The following is a 24,579-nucleotide window of genomic DNA, read 5'->3' on the forward strand; positions in this document are numbered from 1 at the left end:
CCCCCTCCTGTCTTCTCCTATCGTTTCGGATCTCCCCCTCCCCCTCCCACTTCCTAATCTCTTACTATCTCTTCTTTCAGTTAGTCCTGACGAAGGGTCTCGGCTCGAAAAGTCGACTGTACCTCTTCCTACAGATGCTGCCTGGTCTGCTGCGTTCACCAGCATTTTGTATGTGTGTTGCTGTCTTGAAGCCAGCTTTGCTTCCACTCCCCACTCCCCTTCCCTTGTGGTGGAGGCCAGTCGGGAACAGCCTCCTGCCCAGAGTCCCCACACTCCCACGCTAATGAGAGGAGAGAGGATGGGGGAGCACAAGCGATGCTCAGTATCCATACTCAAGGAGACACAAGAGACTTCAGACCCTGGATCGGGACTGAGAGTGTAAAGGAGAAAGAGCCTGCATAGAGAGGTGAGGGGGGAGGGCCGAGACAAAGCTGGCAGGTGTCGGTGAAGACACAAGGGATTTTGAAGATGAAGCTGTCGCTCACAGACTGCTAGAGGGTTGCAGCAGGTCAGGCAGCATCGATGGAGGGGAACGAACCATGGATATTTTGGGCTCAGAATCTTGGTCAGGACTCGGTGCAGATGATGGAGAGGTAGAGGAGGGAAGAGTGGGAGTAATTGCAGAGGTAATAGATGGAGGTTTCAAAGAGCTGCAGGAGATGGAATCTGATCAGAGAGCAAGGTAGAGCATGACAGCAGGTAAGAGAGGGATGCTGGGCAAAGGTGAACAGGGGTGCTGTGGATGGGATGGGGACTCACGTGAGAGGCGGTTGGAAGCAGTTAGGGAGGGGGAAGAGATTGGGAGATGAGCACTGGAGGGGTGGGGTGGGCAAAGTGGGGCAGAAAGAAGTAGTGTGCAAGAGGTCTTGGGTGGATCAGAAGTGAGTGTGCAAGAGGACTTGGGTGGATCAGAAGTGAGTGTGCAAGAGGACTTGAGCGGATCAGAAGGGAAAGAAAGGGATGGGGATGGGGTGTCAGGGAGCTGGTTACATGCATCTGAAGTGTTGGATGTTCATGCTGTTGGACCTTAGACTGCCCAAGCATAATGACTGGGCAGTGGAACACCAGTGTAGAGATGAGGTGTGGGAGGAACACCTCTACACTGAGACTGCTGTCGAGTAGGTTGACTTTATTTTGACAAAGTGGTAGCACTGCCCAGTGTGACATTGGGTTGTCCTTGAATGGAGGGTGGTCAGTTCAGGTGTGATTGGAGTCATGTATTGGCCAGACCAGACCATTTCCTCCTTTCAGTGAAGTTGGTGGGGTTTTTGATCATAAACCACTGGGTTTGCGATCAGTATTAAAATAGGCTAGCTTTATCTTGAGAGAAAAAGAAACAAGATTGTTTGAGATTGGACTGTGCTGCTTCAGTGATCCAGGTTCGATTGCAGCCTTGGGCGTTGTCTGTGTGGTGCTTGCACATTCTCCCAGTGACTGTGAGGATTTGCTCCCAAATCCCAGAAATGTACAGGTGAATTGATTATGGTAAACTCAGATCCTGGAGTCTGGGAAAGGATGGAAAATAAGGTTCGTTGATGGGACTGCTAGGGAAATACAGCAAGTTGAATGCAGAACCAATGCCTCTATCTGTTCACTGAATCCAAATCTTATAACTACATCCATTGTGAGACTGGAGCTTGTCAGAACAGGTCACTGGGTTGCTGGTTAAGTACACCAGTGACAGGCGTTGCTGACAATGGTACAGGCAAAGGGAGCAGAGCAGGAGGGAAGAGACCTGGTTGGCATTCATTAGAGCAGAACGTGGATCCAGTGTGAAAAACAAAGGATTTCTGCTGGAATCCGGATACAATGTGCATGTGCACAAGTTGACTTCTCCACAGGGCAAGGGTGGATTGAATAACTACCTGCCCCACAAGCTCGATGATAATCACCGGCTCATGCATGGTGAGAGTTACCAGAGGAGAACACCTGGTCAGAAGAGTGACTGGGATACGGTGGGAATGGAATACAGGAGACTAGAGTACAGATGTGGTCAGGTACAGGAAACTCGACACACAGAGGGACTGGGGTACCAAAGCCCTCAGGAAAATGGAACTGGGATATATCAGTACTTGGGAACAGGGCACTGGGGTACTGGAATACTCGGGAACAGGGGACTCGGGTATGGGAGTACTTGGGAACAGGGGACTGGGGTATGAGTGTACTCAGAAACAGGGCACTGGGATACATCAGTACTCAGGAACAGGGTACTGGGGTATGAGTGTACCTGGGTACTGGGGACTGGGGTATAGGACTACTTGGATACAGGGCGCTGGGGTACAAGAGCCCTTGTGTACAGGGGACTGGGGTATGGGAGTACTCAGGTACCAGCATCTGGGGTATGGTGGTACTTGTGTGTAGGGAACTAGTGTACGGGAGTACTCGAGTACAGGAGACTGGGGTACAGGATTACTAGGGTACAGTGACTGGGGTATGGGAGTACTCGGGTACTGGGACTGGGTATGGGAGTACTCAGGTACAGGGACAGAGTACGGGAGTACTCGGGTACATGGACTGGGTATGGGAGTACTCGGGTACTGGGACTGGGTATGGGAGTACTCGGGTACTGGGGACTGGGTATGGGAGTACTCGGGTACAGGGACTGGGTATGGGAGTACTCAGGTACATGGACTGGGTATGGGAGTACTCGGGTACATGGACTGGGTATGGGAGTACTAGGGTACAGGGACCGGGGTATGGGAGTACTCGGGTACATGGACTGGGTATGGGAGTACTCGGGTACATGGACTGGGTATGGGAGTACTAGGGTACAGGGACCGGGGTATGGGAGTACTCGGGTACTGGGGACTGGGTACGGGAGTACTCGGGTACTGGGACTGGGTATGGGAGTACTCGGGTACTGGGGACTGGGTACGGGAGTACTCGGGTACATGGACTGGGTATGGGAGTACTCGGGTACATGGACTGGGTATGGGAGTACTCGGGTACATGGACTGGGTATGGGAGTACTCGGGTACTGGGGACTGGGTATGGGAGTACTCGGGTACTGGGGACTGGGTATGGGAGTACTCGGGTACAGGGACTGGGTATGGGAGTACTCAGGTACATGGACTGGGTATGGGAGTACTCGGGTACATGGACCGGGGTATGGGAGTACTCGGGTACAGGGACCGGGGTATGGGAGTACTCGGGTACATGGACTGGGTATGGGAGTACTCGGGTACAGGGACTGGGTATGGGAGTACTCAGGTACATGGACTGGGTATGGGAGTACTAGGGTACAGGGACCGGGGTATGGGAGTACTCGGGTACAGGGGACTGGGTATGGAAGTTCGAGGGTATAGGGGACGGGGAGTACGGGAGTACTTGGATACAGGGGACAGGGTACGGGAGTACTAGAGTACAGGGACCGGGGTACAGGGACTGGAGTATGGGAATACTAGGGTACAGGGGACGGGGTATGGGTATACTAGGATACGGGGGATGGGATATGGGAGTACTCGGGTATAAGGACAGGGTACGGGAGTACTCGGGTACAGGCACTGTATGGGAGTACTAGGGTACAGGGACTGGGTATGGAAGTTCGAGGGTATAGGGGACGGGGAGTTCGGGAGTACTTGGATACAGGGGACGGGGTACGGGAGTACTTGGATACAGGGGACGAGGTACAGGAGTACTAGAGTACAGGGACCGGGGTATGGGAATACTAGGGTACAGGGGACGAGGTACGGGAGTACTAGAGTACAGGGACCGGGGTATGGGAGTATTCGATTACAGGGGACTGGGTATGGGCATGTTCGATTACTGGGTTACTATGATGCAGGGATACTGGGTAAAGGGTGTTAGGATCCAGGTGTACTCTGTTATGGGGTCTGGGGTACAGGGTGACTGGACTATGGGGAGCAGGTGATACAGGTGACCGACTATGTGGGGACAGGGGCGTTGGATTCGAGGTACAAGTGGTGTGAGTGATCTCAGTCGGTTTTTTGTGAACCCACCGATAAGCTGCACGGTGAAGTAACAGGCCTCCGAGAGCAGCGTCCACCGGATCACGACCTTCTCGGCTGTGTACAACGCATTCCACATGATGAGCGACAGGCCTGCAGGACCACACAAGAGGGAGGAGCTGGTGAGACCTATACTCGGGACCCCGCCGTCCACTCCTAACCCCACGTCTGACTCGTGCTTAGCATCGAGACCAATGCTGCTTTCGGTTAACAGTCGGACAGGAAGGCTGGAACACTCAGTGAGAAGTGCGAGGCAAATGGACAGAGTTTGGGAGAGGGGAGCCCAGTTGAAGGCATGGCTGACACCAGATGGGTGAAGGGTTGGAAATGGGGAGTCACTGCTGGAACAGAGAGGACGGGGCGATTGTGGGTGGGTTTGCTACCTGACAGGATGCTGAGATTGGAGGTCCTGAGCACCAGGGACGTTGGCGCTGCAGAAGACACAGCCATTGGTTCACTGACCATGCTGATGGGACCAGTGGGAGCAGGGACGTAGCGGACGGAGGGTGAGAAAGGGGATTCACCCGTGTCAGTCTCTGTGAATGTGAATGCCTCTGCATCCGTGAGAAAGAACCAAAGACCAGCTGAAGCCACTGACTCTGCTCTGGAGAGGGGATGGGCGTTGAGGAGAGGGCAGAGCTGGCCCTGGTTCTAAAGTGGTGAGAGGGACTGCAACAGAGGGTGTGCCTTCGTATTTGTGGGCCCTGAGGGATGTCTGATGTCAGGGTACAGGCTGTTGTGAAATCAGCCCAATCCCCCATCCCCCATCCACCAGAATGGTAGGGTGTGTGTGGAGGGATCAGGGAAAGACTCAGGGTAGGGCAGAGGCCTCCAGGCCATGCTTGGCAACAGCCAGGGGCTCCATGAAAAGAGAGGACCACCTCACGTACAATACCCATTCACCGACCGCCCCTGTTTGAGAGGCTTTGCCGTTCCCACACTGGGACATCAGGCGCCCCAGGACCTGGTGGATGGAAGTCACCCTGCATTCTAACTGGCCATCCCAGAAGGAGATGGAGACCTGTGCTGAATGTGCAGAGAGTGGGTTTATGTGCAGTGGGAATCCCTTCGTAGTGATGAGTGCGCATTATGCAAAGGGAACTGATTTCTGCAACACGTGCAGTCTGCGTAAGGTGCAATGCCCTCTGTCCAGATCAGCATGCAGTGGCATGTGTTTTGTCCACAGGAGAGGGTAGTCAGTTTACACGAAGATAGTGAGGAAGAGTATAGTATCTTTACATTAAAGACGAGTGAATGTTCGGTGTAGAGGGGTTGTGTTAAGGTGGATTGGTCCCTGGACATGGGGTATAGCAGGGCTGTGTTAAGGAGGATCGGACGAGGGGTGTGAAGGGGTTGTGTTATAGAGGAGTGGTTTCTGGACGTGGGGTGTAGAGGGGTTGTGTTATGGAGGAGTAATTTATGGACGTGTGGTATAGAGGGGTTGTGTTATGGAGGAATCGTTCGTGGACGTGGGTTATAGAGGGGTTGTGTTATGGAGGAGTGGTTTGTGGACGTGGGGTATAGAGTGGTAGTGTTATGGAGGAGTGGTTTGTGCACGTGGGGTGTAGAGGGGTTGTGTTATGGAGGAGTGGTTTGTGGACGTGGAGTATAGAGGGGATCTGTTATGGAGAAGTGGTTTGCAGACGGGTGTAGAGGGGTTGTGTTATGGAGGAGTGATTTGTGGTTATGGGTGTAGAGGGGTTGTGTTATGGAGGAGTGATTTGTGGTTATGGGTGCAGAGGGGTTGTGTTATGGAGGAGTGGTTTATGGATGTGGGGTATAGAGGGGTTGTGTTATGGAGGAGTGGTTTATGGATGTGGGGTATAGAGTGGTTGTGTTATGGAGGAGTGGGTTTGTGGACGTGGGGTATAGAGGGGTTGTGTTATGGAGGAGTGGATTGTGGACTTGGGGTATAGAGGGGATGTGATATGGAGGAGTGGTTTGTGGACGTGTGGTATAGAGGGGTTGTGTTATGGAAGAGTGGTTTGTGGACGTGGGGTGTAGAGTGATTGTGTTATGGAGGAATCGTTTGTGAACGTGGGGTATAGAGGGGTGTTGTTATGGAGGTGTGGTTTGTGGACGTGGGGTATAGAGGGGTTGTGTTATGGAGGGGTGGTTTGTGGACGTGGGGTGTAGAGGGGTGTGTTATGGAGGAGTGGTTTGTGGACTTGGGGTGTAGAGGGGTGTGTTATGGAGGAGTGGTTTGTGGACTTGGGGTATAGAGGGGTTGTGTTATGGAGGAGTGGTTTGTGGTTATGGGTGTAGAGGGGTTGTGTTATGGAGGAGTGATTTGTGGTCATGGGTGTAGAGGGGTCGTATTATGGAGGAGTGGTTTATGGATGTGGGGTGCAGAGGGGTTGTGTTATGGAGGAGTGGTTTGTAGAAGTGGTGTAGAGGGGTTGTGTTATGGAGGAGTGGTTTGTGAACGTGGGCTGTAGAGGGGTTGTGTTATGGAGGAGTGGTTTGTGGACGTGGGCTATAGAGGGCTTGTGTTATGGAGGAGTGGTTTGTGGACGTGGGGTATAGAGGGGTTGTGTTATGGAGGAGTGGTTTGTGGACGTGGGGTATAGAGGGGTTGTGTTAAGGAGGAGTGGGTTGTGGACGTGGGGTATAGAGGGTGTTGTTATGGAGGAGTGGTTTGTGGACGTGGGGTATAGAGGGGTTGTGTTATGGAGGAGTGGGTTGTGGACGTGGTGTATAGAGGGGTAGTGTTATGGAGGAGTGGTTTGTGGACTTGGGGTATAGAGGGGTTGCGATATGGAGGAGTGGTTTGTGGTTATGGGTGTAGAGGGGTTGTGTTATGGAGGAGTGGGTTGTGGACGTGGGTTATAGAGGGGCTGTGTTATGGAGGAGTGGCTTGAGGACGTTGCGTATAGAGGGGTTGTGATATGGAGGAGTGATTTGTGGACGTGGGGTATAGAGGGGTTGTGTTACGGAGGAGTAGATTGTGGACGTGGGGTACAGAGGGGTTGTGTTATGGAGGAGTGGTTTGTGGACGTGGGGTATAGAGGGGTTGTGTTATGGAGGAGTGGTTTGTGGACGTGGGGTATAGAGGGGTTGTGTTATGGAGGAGTGGTTTGTGGACGTGGGGTATAGAGGGGTTGTGTTATGGAGGCGTGGTTTGTGGACGTGGTGTATAGAAAGGTTGTGTTATGGAGGAATCGTTTGTGAACGTGGGGTATAGAGGGTGTTGTTATGGAGGAGTGGTTTGTGGACGTGGGGTATAGAGGGGTTGTGTTATGGAGGATTGATTTGTGGACGTGTAGTATAGAGGGGTTGTGTTATGGAGGAGTGGTTTGTGGACGTGGGCTATAGAGGGGTTGTGTTATGGAGGAGTGGTTTGTGGACGTGGGCTATAGAGGGCTTGTGTTATGGAGGAGTGGTTTGTGGACGTGGGGTATAGAGGGGTTGTGTTATGGAGGAGTGGTTTGTGGACGTGGGCTATAGAGGGCTTGTGTTATGGAGGAGTGGTTTGTGGACGTGAGGTATAGAGGGGTTGTGTTATGGAGGAGTGGTTTGTGGACTTGGGGTATAGACGGGTTGCGATATGGAGGAGTGGTTTGTGGTTAAGGGTGTAGAGGGGTTGTGTTATGGAGGAGTGGGTTGTGGACGTGGGTTATAGAGGGGCTGTGTTATGGAGGAGTGGTTTGAGGACGTGGCGTATAGAGGGGTTGTGATATGGAGGAGTGATTTGTGGACGTGGGGTATAGAGGAGTTGTGTTATGGAGGAGTGGTTTGTGGACGTGTGGTATAGAGGGGTTCTGTTATGGAGGAGTGGTTTGTGGATGTGGGCTATAGAGGGCTTGTGTTATGGAAGAGTGGTTTGTGGACGTGGGGTATAGAGCGGTTGTGTTATGGAGGAATGGTTTGTGGACATGTGGTATAGAGGGGTTGTGTTATGGAGGAATCGTTTGTGGACATGTGGTATAGACGGGTTGTGTTATGGAGGAGTGGTTTGTGGACATGGGGTATAGAGGGGTTGTGTTATGGAGGAGTGGTTTGTGGACGTGGGGATAGAGGGGTTGTGTTATGGAGGAGTGGTTTGTGGACGTGGGGTATAGAGGGGTTGTGTTATGGAGGATTGATTTGTGGACGTGTGGTATAGAGGGGTTGTGTTATGGAGGAGTGGTTTGTGTACGTGGGGTATAGAGGGGTTGTGTTTTGGAGGAGTGGTTTGTGGACGTGGGCTATAGAGGGCTTGTGTTATGGAGGAGTGGTTTGTGGACGTGGGGTGTAGAGGGGTTGTGTTATGGAGGAGTGGTTTGTGGACTTGGGGTATAGAGGGGTTGTGTTATGGAGGAGTGATTTGTGGTTATGGGTGTAGAGGGGTTGTGTTATGGAGGAGTGATTTGTGGTCATGGGTTTAGAGGGGTCGTGTTATGGAGGAGAGGTTTGTGGACGTGGGGTATAGAGGGGTTGTGTTATGGAGGAGTGGTTTGTGGAAGTGGTGTAGAGGGGTTGTGTTATGGAGGAGTGGGTTGTGGACATGGGGTATAGAGCGGTTGTGTTATGGAGGAGTGGTTTGTGGACGTGGGGTATAGAGGGGTTGTGTTATGGAGGAGTGGGTTGTGGACGTGGGGTATAGAGCGGTTGTGTTATGGAGGAGTGGTTTGTGGACGTGGGGTATAGAGGGGTTGTGTTATGGAGGATTGATTTGTGGACGTGTGGTATAGAGGGGTTGTGTTATGGAGGAGTGGTTTGTGTACGTGGGGTATAGAGGGGTTGTGTTATGGAGGAGTGGTTTGTGGACGTGGGCTATAGAGGGCTTGTGTTATGGAGGAGTGGTTTGTGTACGTGGGGTATAGAGGGGTTGTGTTATGGAGGAGTGGTTTGTGGACTTGGGGTATAGAGGGGTTGTGTTATGGAGGAATGGTTTGTGGACATGAGGTCTAGAGGGCTTGCGCTATGGAGGAGTGGTTTGTGGACGTGGGGTATAGAGGGGTTGTGTTATGGAGGAGTGGTTTGTGGACTTGGGGTATAGAGGGGATGTGATATGGAGGAGTGGTTTGTGGACGTGGGGTATAGAGGGGTTGTGTTATGGAAGAGTGGTTTGTGGACGAGGGGTGTAGAGGGGCTGTGTTATGGAGGAATCGTTTGTGAACGTGGGGTATAGAGGGGTGTTGTTATGGAGGAGTGGTTTGTGGACGTGGGGTATAGAGGGGTTGTGTTATGGAGGAGTGGGTTGTGGACGTGTGGTATAGAGGGGTTGTGTTATGGAGGATTGATTTGTGGACGTGTGGTATAGAGGGGTTGTGTTATGGAGGAGTGGTTTGTGTACGTGGGGTATAGAGGGGTTGTGTTTTGGAGGAGTGGTTTGTGGACGTGGGCTATAGAGGGCTTGTGTTATGGAGGAGTGGTTTGTGGACGTGGTGTATAGAAAGGTTGTGTTATGGAGGAATCGTTTGTGAACGTGGGGTATAGAGGGTGTTGTTATGGAGGAGTGGTTTGTGGACGTGGGGTATAGAGGGGTTGTGTTATGGAGGATTGATTTGTGGACGTGTAGTATAGAGGGGTTGTGTTATGGAGGAGTGGGTTGTGGACGTGGGGTATAGAGGGGTTCCTTTATGGAGGAGTGGTTTGTGGACGTGGGCTATAGAGGGCTTGTGTTATGGAGGAGTGGTTTGTGGACGTGTGGTACAGAGGGGTTGTGTTATGGAAGAGTGGTTTGTGGACGTGTGGTATAGAGGGGTTGTGTTATGGAGGAGTGGTTTGTGGACGTGGGGTATAGAGCTGTTGTGTTATGGAGGAATCGTTTGTGAACGTGGGGTATACAGGGGTTGTGTTATGGAGGAATCGTTTGTGAACGTGGGGTATAGAGGGTGTTGTTATGGAGGAGTGGTTTGTGGACGTGGGGTATAGAGGGGTTGTGTTATGGAGGAGTGGTTTGAGAACATGGGGTATAGAGGGGTTGTGTTATGCAGGAGTAGTTTGTGGTTACGGGTGTAGAGGGGTTGTGTTATGAAGGAGTTGTTTGGGGATGTGGGTTATAGCGGGGCTGTCATATGGATGAGTGGTTTTTGTCGCGGGCTGTAGAGGGGTTGTGTTATGGAGGAGTTATTTGTGGACGTGGGGTATAGAGGGGTTGTGTTAAGGAGGAGTGGGTTGTGGACGTGGGGTATAGAGGGGTTCTGTTATGGAGGAGTGGTTTGTGGACGTGGGCTATAGAGGGCTTGCGCTATGGAGGAGTGGTTTGTGGACGTGGGGTATAGAGGGGTTGTGTTATGGAGGAGTGGTTTGTGGACTTGGGGTATAGAGGGGATGTGATATGGAGGAGTGGTTTGTGGACGTGGGGTATAGAGGGGTTGTGTTATGGAAGAGTGGTTTGTGGACGTGGGGTGTAGAGGGGTTGTGTTATGGAGGAATCGTTTGTGAACGTGGGGTATAGAGGGGTGTTGTTATGGAGGAGTGGTTTGTGGACTTGGGGTATAGAGGGGTTGTTTTATGGAGGAGTGGTTTGTGGACGTGGCATATAGAGGGGTTGTGTTATGGAGGACTGGTTTGTGGACTTCGGGTATACAGGGGTAGTGTTATGGAGGAGTGGTTTGTGGACGTGGGGTATAGAGGGGTTGTGTTATGGAGGAGTGGTTTGTGGACGTGGGGTGTAGAGGGGTTGTGTTATGGAGGAGTGGTTTGTGGACGTGGGGTGTAGAGGGGTGTGGTATGGAGGAGTGGTTTGTGGACTTGGGGTATAGAGGGGTTGTGTTATGGAGGAGCGATTTGTGGTTATGGGTGTAGAGGGGTTGTGTTATGGAGGAGTGATTTGTGGTCATGGGTTTAGAGGGGTCGTGTTATGGAGGAGTGGTTTGTGGACGTGGGGTATAGAGGGGTTGTGTTATGGAGGAGTGGTTTGTAGAAGTGGTGTAGAGGGGTTGTGTTATGGAGGAGTGGTTTGTGGACGTGGGGTATAGAGGGTGTTGTTATGGAGGAGTGGTTTGTGGACGTGGGGTATAGAGGGTGTTGTTATGGAGGAGTGGTTTGTGGACGTGGGGTACAGAGGGGTTGTGTTATGGAGGAGTGGTTTGTGGACTTGGGGTATAGACGGGTTGCGATATGGAGGAGTGGTTTGTGGTTAAGGGTGTAGAGGGGTTGTGTTATGGAGGAGTGGGTTGTGGACGTGGGTTATAGAGGGGCTGTGTTATGGAGGAGTGGTTTGAGGACGTGGCGTATAGAGGGGTTGTGATATGGAGGAGTGATTTGTGGACGTGGGGTATAGAGGAGTTGTGTTATGGAGGAGTGGTTTGTGGACGTGTGGTATAGAGGGGTTCTGTTATGGAGGAGTGGTTTGTGGATGTGGGCTATAGAGGGCTTGTGTTATGGAAGAGTGGTTTGTGGACGTGGGGTATAGAGCGGTTGTGTTATGGAGGAATGGTTTGTGGACATGTGGTATAGAGGGGTTGTGTTATGGAGGAATCGTTTGTGGACATGTGGTATAGACGGGTTGTGTTATGGAGGAGTGGTTTGTGGACATGGGGTATAGAGGGGTTGTGTTATGGAGGAGTGGTTTGTGGACGTGGGGATAGAGGGGTTGTGTTATGGAGGAGTGGGCGATGGACGTGGGTTATAGAGAGGTTGTGTTATGGAGGAGTGGTTTGTGGACGTGGGCTATAGAGGGCTTGTGTTATGGAGGAGTGGTTTGTGGACGTGGGGTATAGAGGGGTTGTGTTATGGAGGGTTGGGTTGTGGACGTGGGGTATAGAGGGGTTGTGTTATGGAGGAGTGGTTTGTGGTTACGGGTGTAGAGGGGTTGTGTTATGAAGGAGTGGTTTGGGGACGTGGGTTATAGAGGGGCTGTCATATGGATGAGTGGTTTTTGACGTGGGCTGTAGAGGGGTTGTGTTATGGAGGAGTGATTTGTGGACGTGGGGTATAGAAGGGTTGTGTTATGGAGGAGTGGTTTGTGGACGTGGGCTATAGAGGGCTTCTGCTATGGAGGAGTGGTTTGTGGACGTGGGGTGTAGAGGGGTTGTGTTATGGAGGAGTGGTTTGTGGACGTGCGGTATAGAGGGGTTGTGTTATGCAGGAGTGGTTTGTGGACGTGGGGTATGGAGGGGTTGTGTTATGGAGGAATAGATTGTGGATGTGTGGTATAGATGCGTTGTGTTATGGAGGAGTGGTTTGTGGACGAGAGGTATAGAGGGGTTGTGTTATGGAGGAGTGGTTTGTGGACGTGGGGTATAGAGGGGTTGTGTTATGGAGGAGTGGTTTGTGGACGTGTGGTACAGAGGGGTTGTGTTATGGAAGAGTGGTTTGTGGACGTAGGGTATAGAGGGGTTGTGTTATGGAGGAGTGGTTTGCGGACGTGGGGTATAGAGCTGTTGTGTTATGGAGGAATCGTTTGTGAACGTGGGGTATACAGGGGTTGTGTTATGGAAGAGTGGTTTGTGGACGAGGGGTGTAGAGGGGCTGTGTTATGGAGGAATCGTTTGTGAACGTGGGGTATAGAGGGGTGTTGTTATGGAGGAGTGGTTTGTGGACGTGGGGTATAGAGGGTGTTGTTATGGAGGAGTGGTTTGTGGACGTGGGGTATAGAGGGGTTGTGTTATGGAGGAGTGGTTTGTGTACGTGGGGTATAGAGGGGTTGTGTTTTGGAGGAGTGGTTTGTGGACGTGGGCTATAGAGGGCTTGTGTTATGGAGGAGTGGTTTGTGGACGTGGGGTGTAGAGGGGTTGTGTTATGGAGGAGTGGTTTGTGGACTTGGGGTATAGAGGGGTTGTGTTATGGAGGAGTGATTTGTGGTTATGGGTGTAGAGGGGTTGTGTTATGGAGGAGTGATTTGTGGTCATGGGTTTAGAGGGGTCGTGTTATGGAGGAGAGGTTTGTGGACGTGGGGTATAGAGGGGTTGTGTTATGGACGAGTGGTTTGTGGAAGTGGTGTAGAGGGGTTGTGTTATGGAGGATTGATTTGTGGACGTGTGGTATAGAGGGGTTGTGTTATGGAGGAGTGGTTTGTGTACGTGGGGTATAGAGGGGTTGTGTTATGGAGGAGTGGTTTGTGGACGTGGGCTATAGAGGGCTTGTGTTATGGAGGAGTGGTTTGTGTACGTGGGGTATAGAGGGGTTGTGTTATGGAGGAGTGGTTTGTGGACTTGGGGTATAGAGGGGTTGTGTTATGGAGGAATGGTTTGTGGACATGAGGTCTAGAGGGCTTGCGCTATGGAGGAGTGGTTTGTGGACGTGGGGTATAGAGGGGTTGTGTTATGGAGGAGTGGTTTGTGGACTTGGGGTATAGAGGGGATGTGATATGGAGGAGTGGTTTGTGGACGTGGGGTATAGAGGGGTTGTGTTATGGAAGAGTGGTTTGTGGACGAGGGGTGTAGAGGGGCTGTGTTATGGAGGAATCGTTTGTGAACGTGGGGTATAGAGGGGTGTTGTTATGGAGGAGTGGTTTGTGGACGTGGGGTATAGAGGGGTTGTGTTATGGAGGAGTGGGTTGTGGACGTGTGGTATAGAGGGGTTGTGTTACGGAGGATTGATTTGTGGACGTGTGGTATAGAGGGGTTGTGTTATGGAGGAGTGGTTTGTGTACGTGGGGTATAGAGGGGTTGTGTTTTGGAGGAGTGGTTTGTGGACGTGGGCTATAGAGGGCTTGTGTTATGGAGGAGTGGTTTGTGGACGTGGTGTATAGAAAGGTTGTGTTATGGAGGAATCGTTTGTGAACGTGGGGTATAGAGGGTGTTGTTATGGAGGAGTGGTTTGTGGACGTGGGGTATAGAGGGGTTGTGTTATGGAGGATTGATTTGTGGACGTGTAGTATAGAGGGGTTGTGTTATGGAGGAGTGGGTTGTGGACGTGGGGTATAGAGGGGTTCCTTTATGGAGGAGTGGTTTGTGGACGTGGGCTATAGAGGGCTTGTGTTATGGAGGAGTGGTTTGTGGACGTGTGGTACAGAGGGGTTGTGTTATGGAAGAGTGGTTTGTGGACGTGTGGTATAGAGGGGTTGTGTTATGGAGGAGTGGTTTGTGGACGTGGGGTATAGAGCTGTTGTGTTATGGAGGAATCGTTTGTGAACGTGGGGTATACAGGGGTTGTGTTATGGAGGAATCGTTTGTGAACGTGGGGTATAGAGGGTGTTGTTATGGAGGAGTGGTTTGTGGACGTGGGGTATAGAGGGGTTGTGTTATGGAGGAGTGGTTTGAGAACATGGGGTATAGAGGGGTTGTGTTATGCAGGAGTAGTTTGTGGTTACGGGTGTAGAGGGGTTGTGTTATGAAGGAGTTGTTTGGGGATGTGGGTTATAGCGGGGCTGTCATATGGATGAGTGGTTTTTGTCGCGGGCTGTAGAGGGGTTGTGTTATGGAGGAGTTATTTGTGGACGTGGGGTATAGAGGGGTTGTGTTAAGGAGGAGTGGGTTGTGGACGTGGGGTATAGAGGGGTTCTGTTATGGAGGAGTGGTTTGTGGACGTGGGCTATAGAGGGCTTGCGCTATGGAGGAGTGGTTTGTGGACGTGGGGTATAGAGGGGTTGTGTTATGGAGGAGTGGTTTGTGGACTTGGGGTATAGAGGGGATGTGATATGGAGGAGTGGTTTGTGGACGTGGGGTATAGAGGGGTTGTGTTATGGAAGAGTGGTTTGTGGACGTGGGGTGTAGAGGGGTTGTGTTATGGAGGAATCGTTTGTGAACGTGGGGTATAGAGGGGTGTTGTTATGGAGGAGTGGTTTGTGGACTTGGGGTATAGAGGGGTTGTTTTATGGAGGAGTGGTTTGTGGACGTGGCATATAGAGGGGTTGTGTTATGGAGGACTGGTTTGTGGACTTCGGGTATACAGGGGTAGTGTTATGGAGGAGTGGTTTGTGGACGTGGGGTATAGAGGGGTTGTGTTATGGAGGAGTGGTTTGTGGACGTGGGGTGTAGAGGGGTTGTGTTATGGAGGAGTGGTTTGTGGACGTGGGGTGTAGAGGGGTGTGGTATGGAGGAGTGGTTTGTGGACGGGGTATAGAGGGGTTGTGTTATGGAGGAGCGATTTGTGGTTATGGGTGTAGAGGGGTTGTGTTATGGAGGAGTGATTTGTGGTCATGGGTTTAGAGGGGTCGTGTTATGGAGGAGTGGTTTGTGGACGTGGGGTATAGAGGGGTTGTGTTATGGAGGAGTGGTTTGTAGAAGTGGTGTAGAGGGGTTGTGTTATGGAGGAGTGGTTTGTGGACGTGGGGTATAGAGGGTGTTGTTATGGAGGAGTGGTTTGTGGACGTGGGGTATAGAGGGTGTTGTTATGGAGGAGTGGTTTGTGGACGTGGGGTACAGAGGGGTTGTGTTATGGAGGAGTGGTTTGTGGACGTGTGGTATAGAGGGGTTGTGTTATGGAGGAGTGGGTTGTGGACGTGGGCTATAGAGGGCTTGTGTTATGGAGGAGTGGTTTGTGTACGTGGGGTACAGAGGGGTTGTGTTATGGAGGAGTGGTTTGTGGACGTGGGCTATAGAGGGCTTGTGTTATGGAGGAGTGGTTTGTGTACGTGGGGTATAGAGGGGTTGTGTTATGGAGGAGTGGTTTGTGGACTTGGGGTATAGAAGGGTTGTGTTATGGAGGAATGGTTTGTGGACATGAGGTCTAGAGGGGTTGTGTTATGCAGGAGTGGGTTGTGGACGTGGGGTATAGAGGGGTTCTGTTATGGAGGAGTGGTTTGTAGACGTGGGCTATAGAGGGCTTGTGTTATGGAGGAGTGGTTCGTGGACGTGGGTTATAGAGGGGCTGTGTTATGGAGGTGTGGTTTGTGGACGTGGGGTATAGAGGGGTTGTGTTATGGAGGAGTGGTTTGTGGACGTGGGGTATAGAGGGGTTGTGTAATGGAGGAGTGGTTTGTGGACGTGGGGTATAGAGGGGTTGTGTTATGCAGGAGTGGTTCGTGGACTTGGGGTATAGAGGGTTGTGATATGGAGGAGTGGTTTGTGGACGTGTGGTATGGAGGGGTTGTGTTATGGAAGAGTGGTTTGTGGACGTGGGGTGTAGAGGGATTGTGTTATGGAGGAGTGGGTTGTGGACGTGGGGTATAGAGCGGTTGTGTTATGGAGGAGTGGTTTGTGGACGTGGGCTATAGAGGGCTTGTGTTATGGAGGAGTGGTTTGTGGACGTGGGGTATAGAGGGGTTGTTGTATGGAGGAGTGGTTTGTGGACTTGGGGTATAGAGGGGTTGTGTTATGGAGGAGTGGTTTGTGGACTTGGGGTATAGAGGGGTTGCGATATGGAGGAGTGGTTTGTGGTTATGGGTGTAGAGGGTTGTGTTATGGAGGAGTGGGTTGTGGACGTGGGTTATAGAGGGGCTGTGTTATGGAGGAGTGGTTTGAGGACGTGGCGTACAGAGGGGTTGTGTTATGGAGGAGTGGTTTGTGGACGTGGGGTATAGATGGGTTGTGTTATGGAGGAGTGGTTTGTGGACGTGGGGTATAGAGGGGTTGTGTTATGGAGGAGTGGTTTGTGGACGTGGGGTGTAGAGGGATTGTGTTATGGAGGTGTGGTTTGTGGACGCGGTGTATAGAAAGGTTGTGTTATGGAGGAATCGTTTGTGAACGTGGGGTATAGAGGGTGTTGTTATGGAGGAGTGGTTTGTGGACGTGGGGTATAGAGGGGTTGTGTTATGGAGGATTGATTTGTGGACGTGTAGTATAGAGGGGTTGTGTTATGGAGGAGTGGGTTGTGGACGTGGGGTATAGAGGGGTTCCTTTATGGAGGAGTGGTTTGTGGACGTGGGCTATAGAGGGCTTGTGTTATGGAGGAGTGGTTTGTGGACGTGTGGTACAGAGGGGTTGTGTTATGGAAGAGTGGTTTCTGGACGTGGGGTATAGAGGGGTTGTGTTATGGAGGAGTGGTTTGTGGACGTGGGGTATAGAGCTGTTGTGTTATGGAGGAATCGTTTGTGAACGTGGGGTATACAGGGGTTGTGTTATGGAGGAATCGTTTGTGAACGTGGGGTATAGAGGGTGTTGTTATGGAGGAGTGGTTTGTGGATGTGGGGTATAGAGGGGTTGTGTTATGGAGGAGTGGTTTGAGAACGTGGGGTATACAGGGGTTGTGTTCTGGAGGAATCGTTTGTGGACGTGGGGTATAGAGGGGTTGTGTTATGGAGGAATCGTTTGTGGACGTGGGGTATAGAGGGGTTGTGTTATGGAGGAGTGGTTTGTGGACGTGGGGTATAGAGGGGTTGTGTTATGGAGGAGTAGTTTGTGGTTACGGGTGTAGAGGGGTTGTGTTATGAAGGAATTGTTTGGGGACGTGGGTTATAGAGGGGTTGTCATATGGATGAGTGGTTTTTGTCGCGGGCTGTAGAGGGGTTGTGTTATGGAGGAGTGATTTGTGGACGTGGGGTATAGAGGGGTTGTGTTAAGGAGGAGTGGGTTGTGGACGTGGGGTATAGAGGGGTTCTGTTATGGAGGAGTGGTTTGTGGACGTGGGCAATAGAGGGCTTGCGCTATGGAGGAGTGGTTTGTGGACGTGGAGTATAGAGGGGTTGTGTTATGGAGGAGTGGTTTGTGGACTTGGGGTATAGAGGGGATGTGATATGGAGGAGTGGTTTGTGGACGTGGGGTATAGAGGGGTTGTGTTATGGAAGAGTGGTTTGTGGACGTGGGGTGTAGAGGGGTTGTGTTATGGAGGAATCGTTTGTGAACGTGGGGTATAGAGGGGTGTTGTTATGGAGGAGTGGTTTGTGGACGTGGGGTATAGAGGGGTTGTGTTATGGAGGAGTGGGTTGTGGACGTGTGGTATAGAGGGGTTGTGTTATGGAGGAATCATTTGTGGACTTGGGGTATAGAGGGGTTGTTTTATGGAGGAGTGGTTTGTGGACGTGGGGTGTAGAGGGGTTGTGTTATGGAGGAGTGGTTTGTGGACGTGTGGTGTAGAGGGGTGTGGTATGGAGGAGTGGTTTGTGGACTTGGGGTATAGAGGGGTTGTGTTATGGAGGAGTGATTTGTGGTTATGGGTGTAGAGGGGTTGTGTTATGCAGGAGTGATTTGTGGTCATGGGTTTAGAGGGGTCGTGTTATGGAGGAGTGGTTTGTGGACGTGGGGTATAGAGGGGTTGTGTTATGGAGGAGTGGTTTGTAGAAGTGGTGTAGAGGGGTTGTGTTATGGAGGAGTGGTTTGTGGACGTGGGGTATAGAGGGTGTTGTTATGGAGGAGTTGTTTGTGGACGTGGGGTATAGAGGGTGTTGTTATGGAGGAGTGGTTTGTGGACGTGGGGTATAGAGGGGCTGTGTTATGGAGGATTGATTTGTGGACGTGTGGTATAGAGGGGTTGTGTTATGGAGGAGTGGGTTGTGGACGTGGGCTATAGAGGGCTTGTGTTATGGAGGAGTGGTTTGTGTACGTGGGGTATAGAGGGGTTGTGTTATGGAGGAGTGGTTTGTGGACGTGGGCTATAGAGGGCTTGTGTTATGGAGGAGTGGTTTGTGTACGTGGGGTATAGAGGGGTTGTGTTATGGAGGAGTGGTTTGTGGACTTGGGGTATAGAGGGGTTGTGTTATGGAGGAATGGTTTGTGGACATGAGGTCTAGAGGGGTTGTGTTATGCAGGAGTGGGTTGTGGACGTGGGGTATAGAGGGGTTCTGTTATGGAGGAGTGGTTTGTAGACGTGGGCTATAGAGGGCTTGTGTTATGGAGGAGTGGTTCGTGGACGTGGGTTATAGAGGGGCTGTGTTATGGAGGTGTGGTTTGTGGACGTGGGGTATAGAGGGGTTGTGTTATGGAGGAGTGGTTTGTGGACGTGGGGTATAGTGGGGTTGTGTAATGGAGGAGTGGTTTGTGGACGTTGGGTATAGAGGGGTTGTGTTATGGAGGAGTGGTTCGTGGACTTGGGGTATAGAGGGGTTGTGATATGGAGGAGTGGTTTGTGGACGTGTGGTATGGAGGGGTTGTGTTATGGAAGAGTGGTTTGTGGACGTGGGGTGTAGAGGGATTGTGTTATGGAGGAGTGGTTTGTGGACGTTGTGTATAGAAAGGTTGTGTTATGGAGGAATCGTTTGTGAACGTGGGGTATAGAGGGTGTTGTTATGGAGGAGTGGTTTGTGGTTGTGGGTGTAGAGGGGTTGTGTTATGGAGGAGTGGTTTGTGGACGTGGGGTATAGAGGGGTTGTGTTATGGAGGAGTGGGTTGTGGATGTGGGGTATAGAGTGGTTGTGTTATGGAGGAGTGGTTTGTGGACGTGGGCTATAGAGGGCTTGTGTTATGGAGGAGTGGTTTGTGGACGTGGGGTATAGAGGGGTTGTTGTATGGAGGAGTGGTTTGTGGACTTGGGGTATAGAGGGGTTGTGTTATGGAGGAGTGGTTTGTGGACTTGGGGTATAGAGGGGTTGCAATATGGAGGAGTGGTTTGTGGTTATGGGTGTAGAGGGGTTGTGTTATGGAGGAGTGGGTTGTGGACGTGGGTTATAGAGGGGCTGTGTTATGAAGGAGTGGTTTGAGGACGTGGCGTATAGAGGGGTTGTGTTATGGAGGAGTGGTTTGTGGACGTGGGGTATAGAGGGGTTGTGTTATGGAGGAGTGGTTTGTGGACGTGGGGTATAGAGGGGCTGTGTTATGGAGGAGTGGTTTGTGGACGTGGGCTATAGAGGGCTTGTGTTATGGAGGAGTGGTTTGTGGATGTGGGGTATAGAGGGGTTGTGTTATGGAGGCGTGGTTTGTGGATGTGGTGTATAGAAAGGTTGTGTTATGGAGGAATCGTTTGTGGATGTGGGGTATAGAGGGGTTCTGTTATGGAGGAGTGGTTTGTAGACGTGGGCTATAGAGGGCTTGTGTTATGGAGGAGTGGTTCGTGGACGTGGGTTATAGAGGGGCTGTGTTATGGAGGTGTGGTTTGTGGACGTGGTGTATAGAGGGGTTGTGTTATGGAGGAGTGGTTTGTGGACGTGGGGTATAGAGGGGTTGTGTTATGGAGGAGTGGTTTGTGGACGTGGGATATAGAGGGGTTGTGTTATGGAGGAGTGGTTCGTGGACTTGGGGTATAGAGGGGTTGTGTTATGGAGGAGTGGCTTTAGAACGTGTGGTATAGAGGGGTTGTGTTATGGAGGATTCGTTTGTGAACGTGGGGTATAGAGGGGTTGTGATATGGAGGAGTGGTTTGTGGACGTGTGGTATAGAGGGGTTGTGTTATGGAGGAGTGGCTTTAGAACGTGGGGTATAGAGGGGTTGTGTTATGGAGGAGTGGTTTGTGGACGTGGGGTATAGAGGGGTTTTGTGTTATGCAGGAGTACTTTGTGGACGTGGGGTATAGAGGGGTTGTGTTATGGAGGAGTGGTTTGAGAACGTGGGGTATAGAGGGGTTGTGTTATGGAGGAGTGGTTTGTGGACGTGGGGTATAGAGGGGTTGTGTTATGCAGGAGTACTTTGTGGACGTGGGGTATAGAGGGGTTGTGTTATGGAGGAGTGGTTTGAGAACGTGGGGTATAGAGGGGTTGTGTTATGGAGGAATCGGTTGTGGACGTGGGGTATAGAGGGGTTGTGTTATGGAGGAGTGGTTTGTGGACGTGGGGTATAGAGGGGTTGTGTTATGGAGGAGTGGTTTGTGGTTACGGGTGTAGAGGGGTTGTGTTATGAAGGAGTGGTTTGGGGACGTGGGTTATAGCGGGGCTGTCATATGGATGAGTGGTTTTTGTCGTGGGCTGTAGAGGGGTTGTGTTATGGAGGAGTGGGTTGTGGACGTGGGGTATAGAGGGGTTCTGTTATGGAGGAGTGGTTTGTGGACGTTGGCTATAGAGGGCTTGTGCTATGGAGGAGTGGTTTGTGGACGTGGCGTATAGAGGGGTTGTGTTATGGAGGAGTGGTTTGTGGACGTGGGCTGTAGAGGGTTTGTGTTATGGAGGATTGATTTGTGGACGTGTGGTATAGAGGGGTTGTGTTATGGAGGAGTGGTTTGTGGACGTGGGCTATAGAGGGCTTGTGTTATGGAGGAGTGGTTTGTGGACTTGGGGTATAGAGGGGTTGTGTTATGGAGGATTGGTTTGTGGACGTGTGGTATAGACAGGTTGTGTTATGGAGGAGTGGTTTGTGGACATGAGGTCTAGAGGGGTTGTGTTATGCAGGAGTGGGTTGTGGACGTGGGGTATAGAGGGGTTCTGTTATGGAGGATTGTTTTGTGGACGTGGGGTATAGAGGGCTTGTGTTATAGAGGCGTGGCTCGTGGACGTGGGCTATAGAGGGCTTGTGTTATGGAGGAGTGGTTTGTGGACGTGGTATATAGAAGGGTTGTGTTAAGGAGGAATCGTTTGTGAACGTGGGGTATAGAGGGTGTTGTTATGGAGGAGTGGTTTGTGGACGTGGTGTATAGAGGGGTTGTGTTATGGAGGAGTGGTTTGTGGACGTGGGGTATAGAGGGGTTGTGTTATGGAGGAGGTGTTTGTGGACGTGGGGTATAGAGGGGTTGTGTTATGGAGGATTGGTTTGTGGACGGGTGGTATAGACAGGTTGTGTTATGGAGAAGTGGTTTGTGGACGTGGGTTATAGAGGGGTTGTGTTATGGAGGAGTGGTTTGTGGACGTGTGGTATAGAGGGGTTGTGATATGGAGGATTGGGTTGCGGACGTGGGGTATAGAGGGGTTGTGTTATGGAGGAGTGGTTTGTGGATGTGGTGAATACAGGGGTTGTGTTACGGAGGAGTGGTTTATAGAGGTGGGTATAGAGCGGTTATGTTATGAAGGACTAGTTTGTAGATGTGGGGTATAGAGGGGTTATGTTATGGAGAAGTGGTTTGTAGACGGGTGTAGAGGGGTTGTGGTATGGAGGAGTGATTTGTTGTTATGGGTGTAGAGGGGTTGTGTTATGGAGGAGTGACTTGTGGACGTTGGGTATAGAGTGGTTGTGTTATGGAGGAGTGGGTTGTGGACGTTGGGTATAGAGGGTGTTGTTATGGAGGAGTGGTTTGTGGACGTGGGTTATAGAGGGGTTGTGTTATGGAGGAGTGGTTTGTAGACGTGGGTGTAGAGGGGTTGTGTTATGGAGGAGTGGTTTGTGGATGTGGAGTGTAGAGGGGTTGTGTTATTGAGGAGTGATTTGTGGACGTTGGGTATAGAGTGGTTGTGTTATGGAGGAGTGGCTTGTGGACATTGGGTATAGAGGGGTTGTGTTATGGAGGTGTGGTTTGTGGGTTATAGAGGGGCTGTGTTATGGAGGAGTGGTTTGAGGACGTGGGGTATAGAGGGGTTCTGTTATGGAGGACTGATTTGTGGACGTGGGGTATAGAGGGGTTGTGTTATGGAGGAGTGGGTTGTGGATGTGTGGTATAGAGGGGTTGTGTTATGGAGGAGTGGTTCGTGGACTTGGGGTATAGAGGGGTTGTGATATGGAGGAGTGGTTTGTGGACGTGTAGTATAGAGAGTGTTGTTATGGAGGAGTGGTTTGTGGACGTGGGGTATAGAGGGGTTGTGTTATGGAGGAGTGGTTCGTGGACGTGGGTTATAGAGGGGCTGTGTTATGGAGGAGTGGTTTGTGGACGTGGGGTATAGAGGGGTTGTGTTATGGAGGAGTGGTTTGTGGACGTGGGGTATAGAGGGCTTGTGTTATGGAGGAGTGGTTTGTGGACGTGGCGTATAGAGGGGTTGTGTTACGGAGGAATCGTTTGTGGACGTGGGGTATAGGGGGTTGTGTTATGGAGGAATCGGTTGTGGACGTGGGGTATAGAGGGGTTGTGTTATGGAGGAGTGGTTTGTGGACGTGGGGTATAGAGGGGTTGTGTTATGGAGGAGTGGTTTGTGGACGTGGGGTATAGAGGGGTTGTCTTATGGAGGAGTGGTTTGTGGACGTGGGGTATAGAGGAGTTATGTTATGGAGGGGTGGTTTGTGAACGTGGGGAATAGAGGGGTTGTGTTATGCAGGAGTGGGTTGTGGACGTGGGATATAGAGGCCTGCTGGTATGGAGGAGTGGTTTCTGGACGTGGAGTATAGAGGGGTTGTGTTATGGAGGAGTGGTTTGGGACGTGTGGTATAGAGGGGTTGTGATGTGGAGGATTGGGTTGCGGACGTGGGGTATAGAGGGGTTGTGTTATGGAGGAGTGGTTTGTGGATGTGGTGTATACAGGGGTTGTGTTACGGAGGAGTGGTTTATAGAGGTGGGTATAGAGCGGTTATGTTATGAAGGACTAGTTTGTAGATGTGGGGTATAGAGGGGTTATGTTATGGAGAAGTGGTTTGTAGACGGGTGTAGAGGGGTTGTGGTATGGAGGAGTGATTTGTGGTTTTGGGTGTAGAGGGGTTGTGTTATGGAGGAGTGACTTGTGGACGTTGGGTATAGAGTGGTTGTGTTATGGAGGAGTGGGTTTGTGGACGTGGGGTATAGAGGGGTTGTGTTATGGAGGAGTGGGTTTGTGGATGTGGGGTATAGAGGGGTTGTGTTATGGAGGAGTGGTTTGTAGACGTGGGTGTAGAGGGGTTGTGTTATGGAGGAGTGGTTTGTGGATGTGGAGTGTAGAGGGGTTGTGTTATTGAGGAGTGATTTGTGGACGTTGGGTATAGAGGGGTTGTGTTATGGAGGTGTGGTTTGTGGGTTATGGAGGGGCTGTGTTATGGAGGAGTGGTTTGTGGACGTGGGGTATAGAGGGGTTGTGTTATGGAGGAGTGGGTTGTGGACGTGTGGTATAGAGGGGTTGTGTTATGGAGGAGTGGTTTGTGGACTTGGGGTATAGAGGGGTTGTGATATGTTGGAGTGGTTTGTGGACGTGTAGTATAGAGAGTGTTGTTATGGAGGAGTGGTTTGTGGACGTGGGGTATAGAGGGGTTGTGTTATGGAGGAGTGGTTCGTGGACGTGGGTTATAGAGGGGCTGTGTTATGGAGGAGTGGTTTGTGGACGTGGGGTATAGAGGGGTTGTGTTATGGAGGAGTGGTTTGTGGACGTGGGGTATAGAGGGCTTGTGTTATGGAGGAGTGGTTTGTGGACGTGGCGTATAGAGGGGTTGTGTTACGGAGGAATCGTTTGTGGACGTGGGGTATAGGGGGTTGTGTTATGGAGGAGTGGTTTTAGAACGTGGGGTATAGAGGGGTTGTGTTATGGAGGAATCGGTTGTGGACGTGGGGTATAGAGGGGTTGTGTTATGGAGGAGTGGTTTGTGGACGTGGGGTATAGAGGGGTTGTGTTATGGAGGAGTGGTTTGTGGACGTGGGGTATAGAGGGGTTGTCTTATGGAGGAGTGGTTTGTGGACGTGGGGTATAGAGGAGTTATGTTATGGAGGGGTGGTTTGTGAACGTGGGGAATAGAGGGGTTGTGTTATGCAGGAGTGGGTTGTGGACATGGGATATAGAGGCCTGCTGGTATGGAGGAGTGGTTTCTGGACGTGGAGTATAGAGGGGTTGTGTTCTGGAGGAATCGTTTGTGGACGTGGGGTATAGAGGGGTTGTGTTATGGAGGAGTGGTTTGGGACGTGTGGTATAGAGGGGTTGTGATGTGGAGGATTGGGTTGCGGACGTGGGGTATAGAGGGGTTGTGTTATGGAGGAGTGGTTTGTGGATGTGGTGTATACAGGGGTTGTGTTACGGAGGAGTGGTTTATAGAGGTGGGTATAGAGCGGTTATGTTATGGAGAAGTGGTTTGTAGACGGGTGTAGAGGGGTTGTGGTATGGAGGAGTGATTTGTGGTTATGGGTGTAGAGGGGTTGTGTTATGGAGGAGTGACTTGTGGACGTGGGGTATAGAGGGGTT

The 24,579-nt window shown here is 51.3% G+C and overlaps 1 protein-coding gene across 1 annotated transcript in view; it reads right to left on the bottom strand.

The window, feature by feature from the left end:
- Positions 1-24,579, bottom strand: part of tp53i11b (tumor protein p53 inducible protein 11b) — a 252,783-nt gene that overhangs the window by 4,040 nt on the left and 224,164 nt on the right. The window contains exon 6 of the mRNA XM_072272176.1: positions 3,960-4,061. Coding sequence (XP_072128277.1) covers positions 3,960-4,061 — 102 coding nt within the window. The remainder of the gene's footprint in view (positions 1-3,959; positions 4,062-24,579) is intronic.

Source organism: Mobula birostris, chromosome 11 (assembly GCF_030028105.1).
Source record: "Mobula birostris isolate sMobBir1 chromosome 11, sMobBir1.hap1, whole genome shotgun sequence".
Lineage (NCBI taxonomy): Eukaryota > Metazoa > Chordata > Chondrichthyes > Myliobatiformes > Myliobatidae > Mobula > Mobula birostris.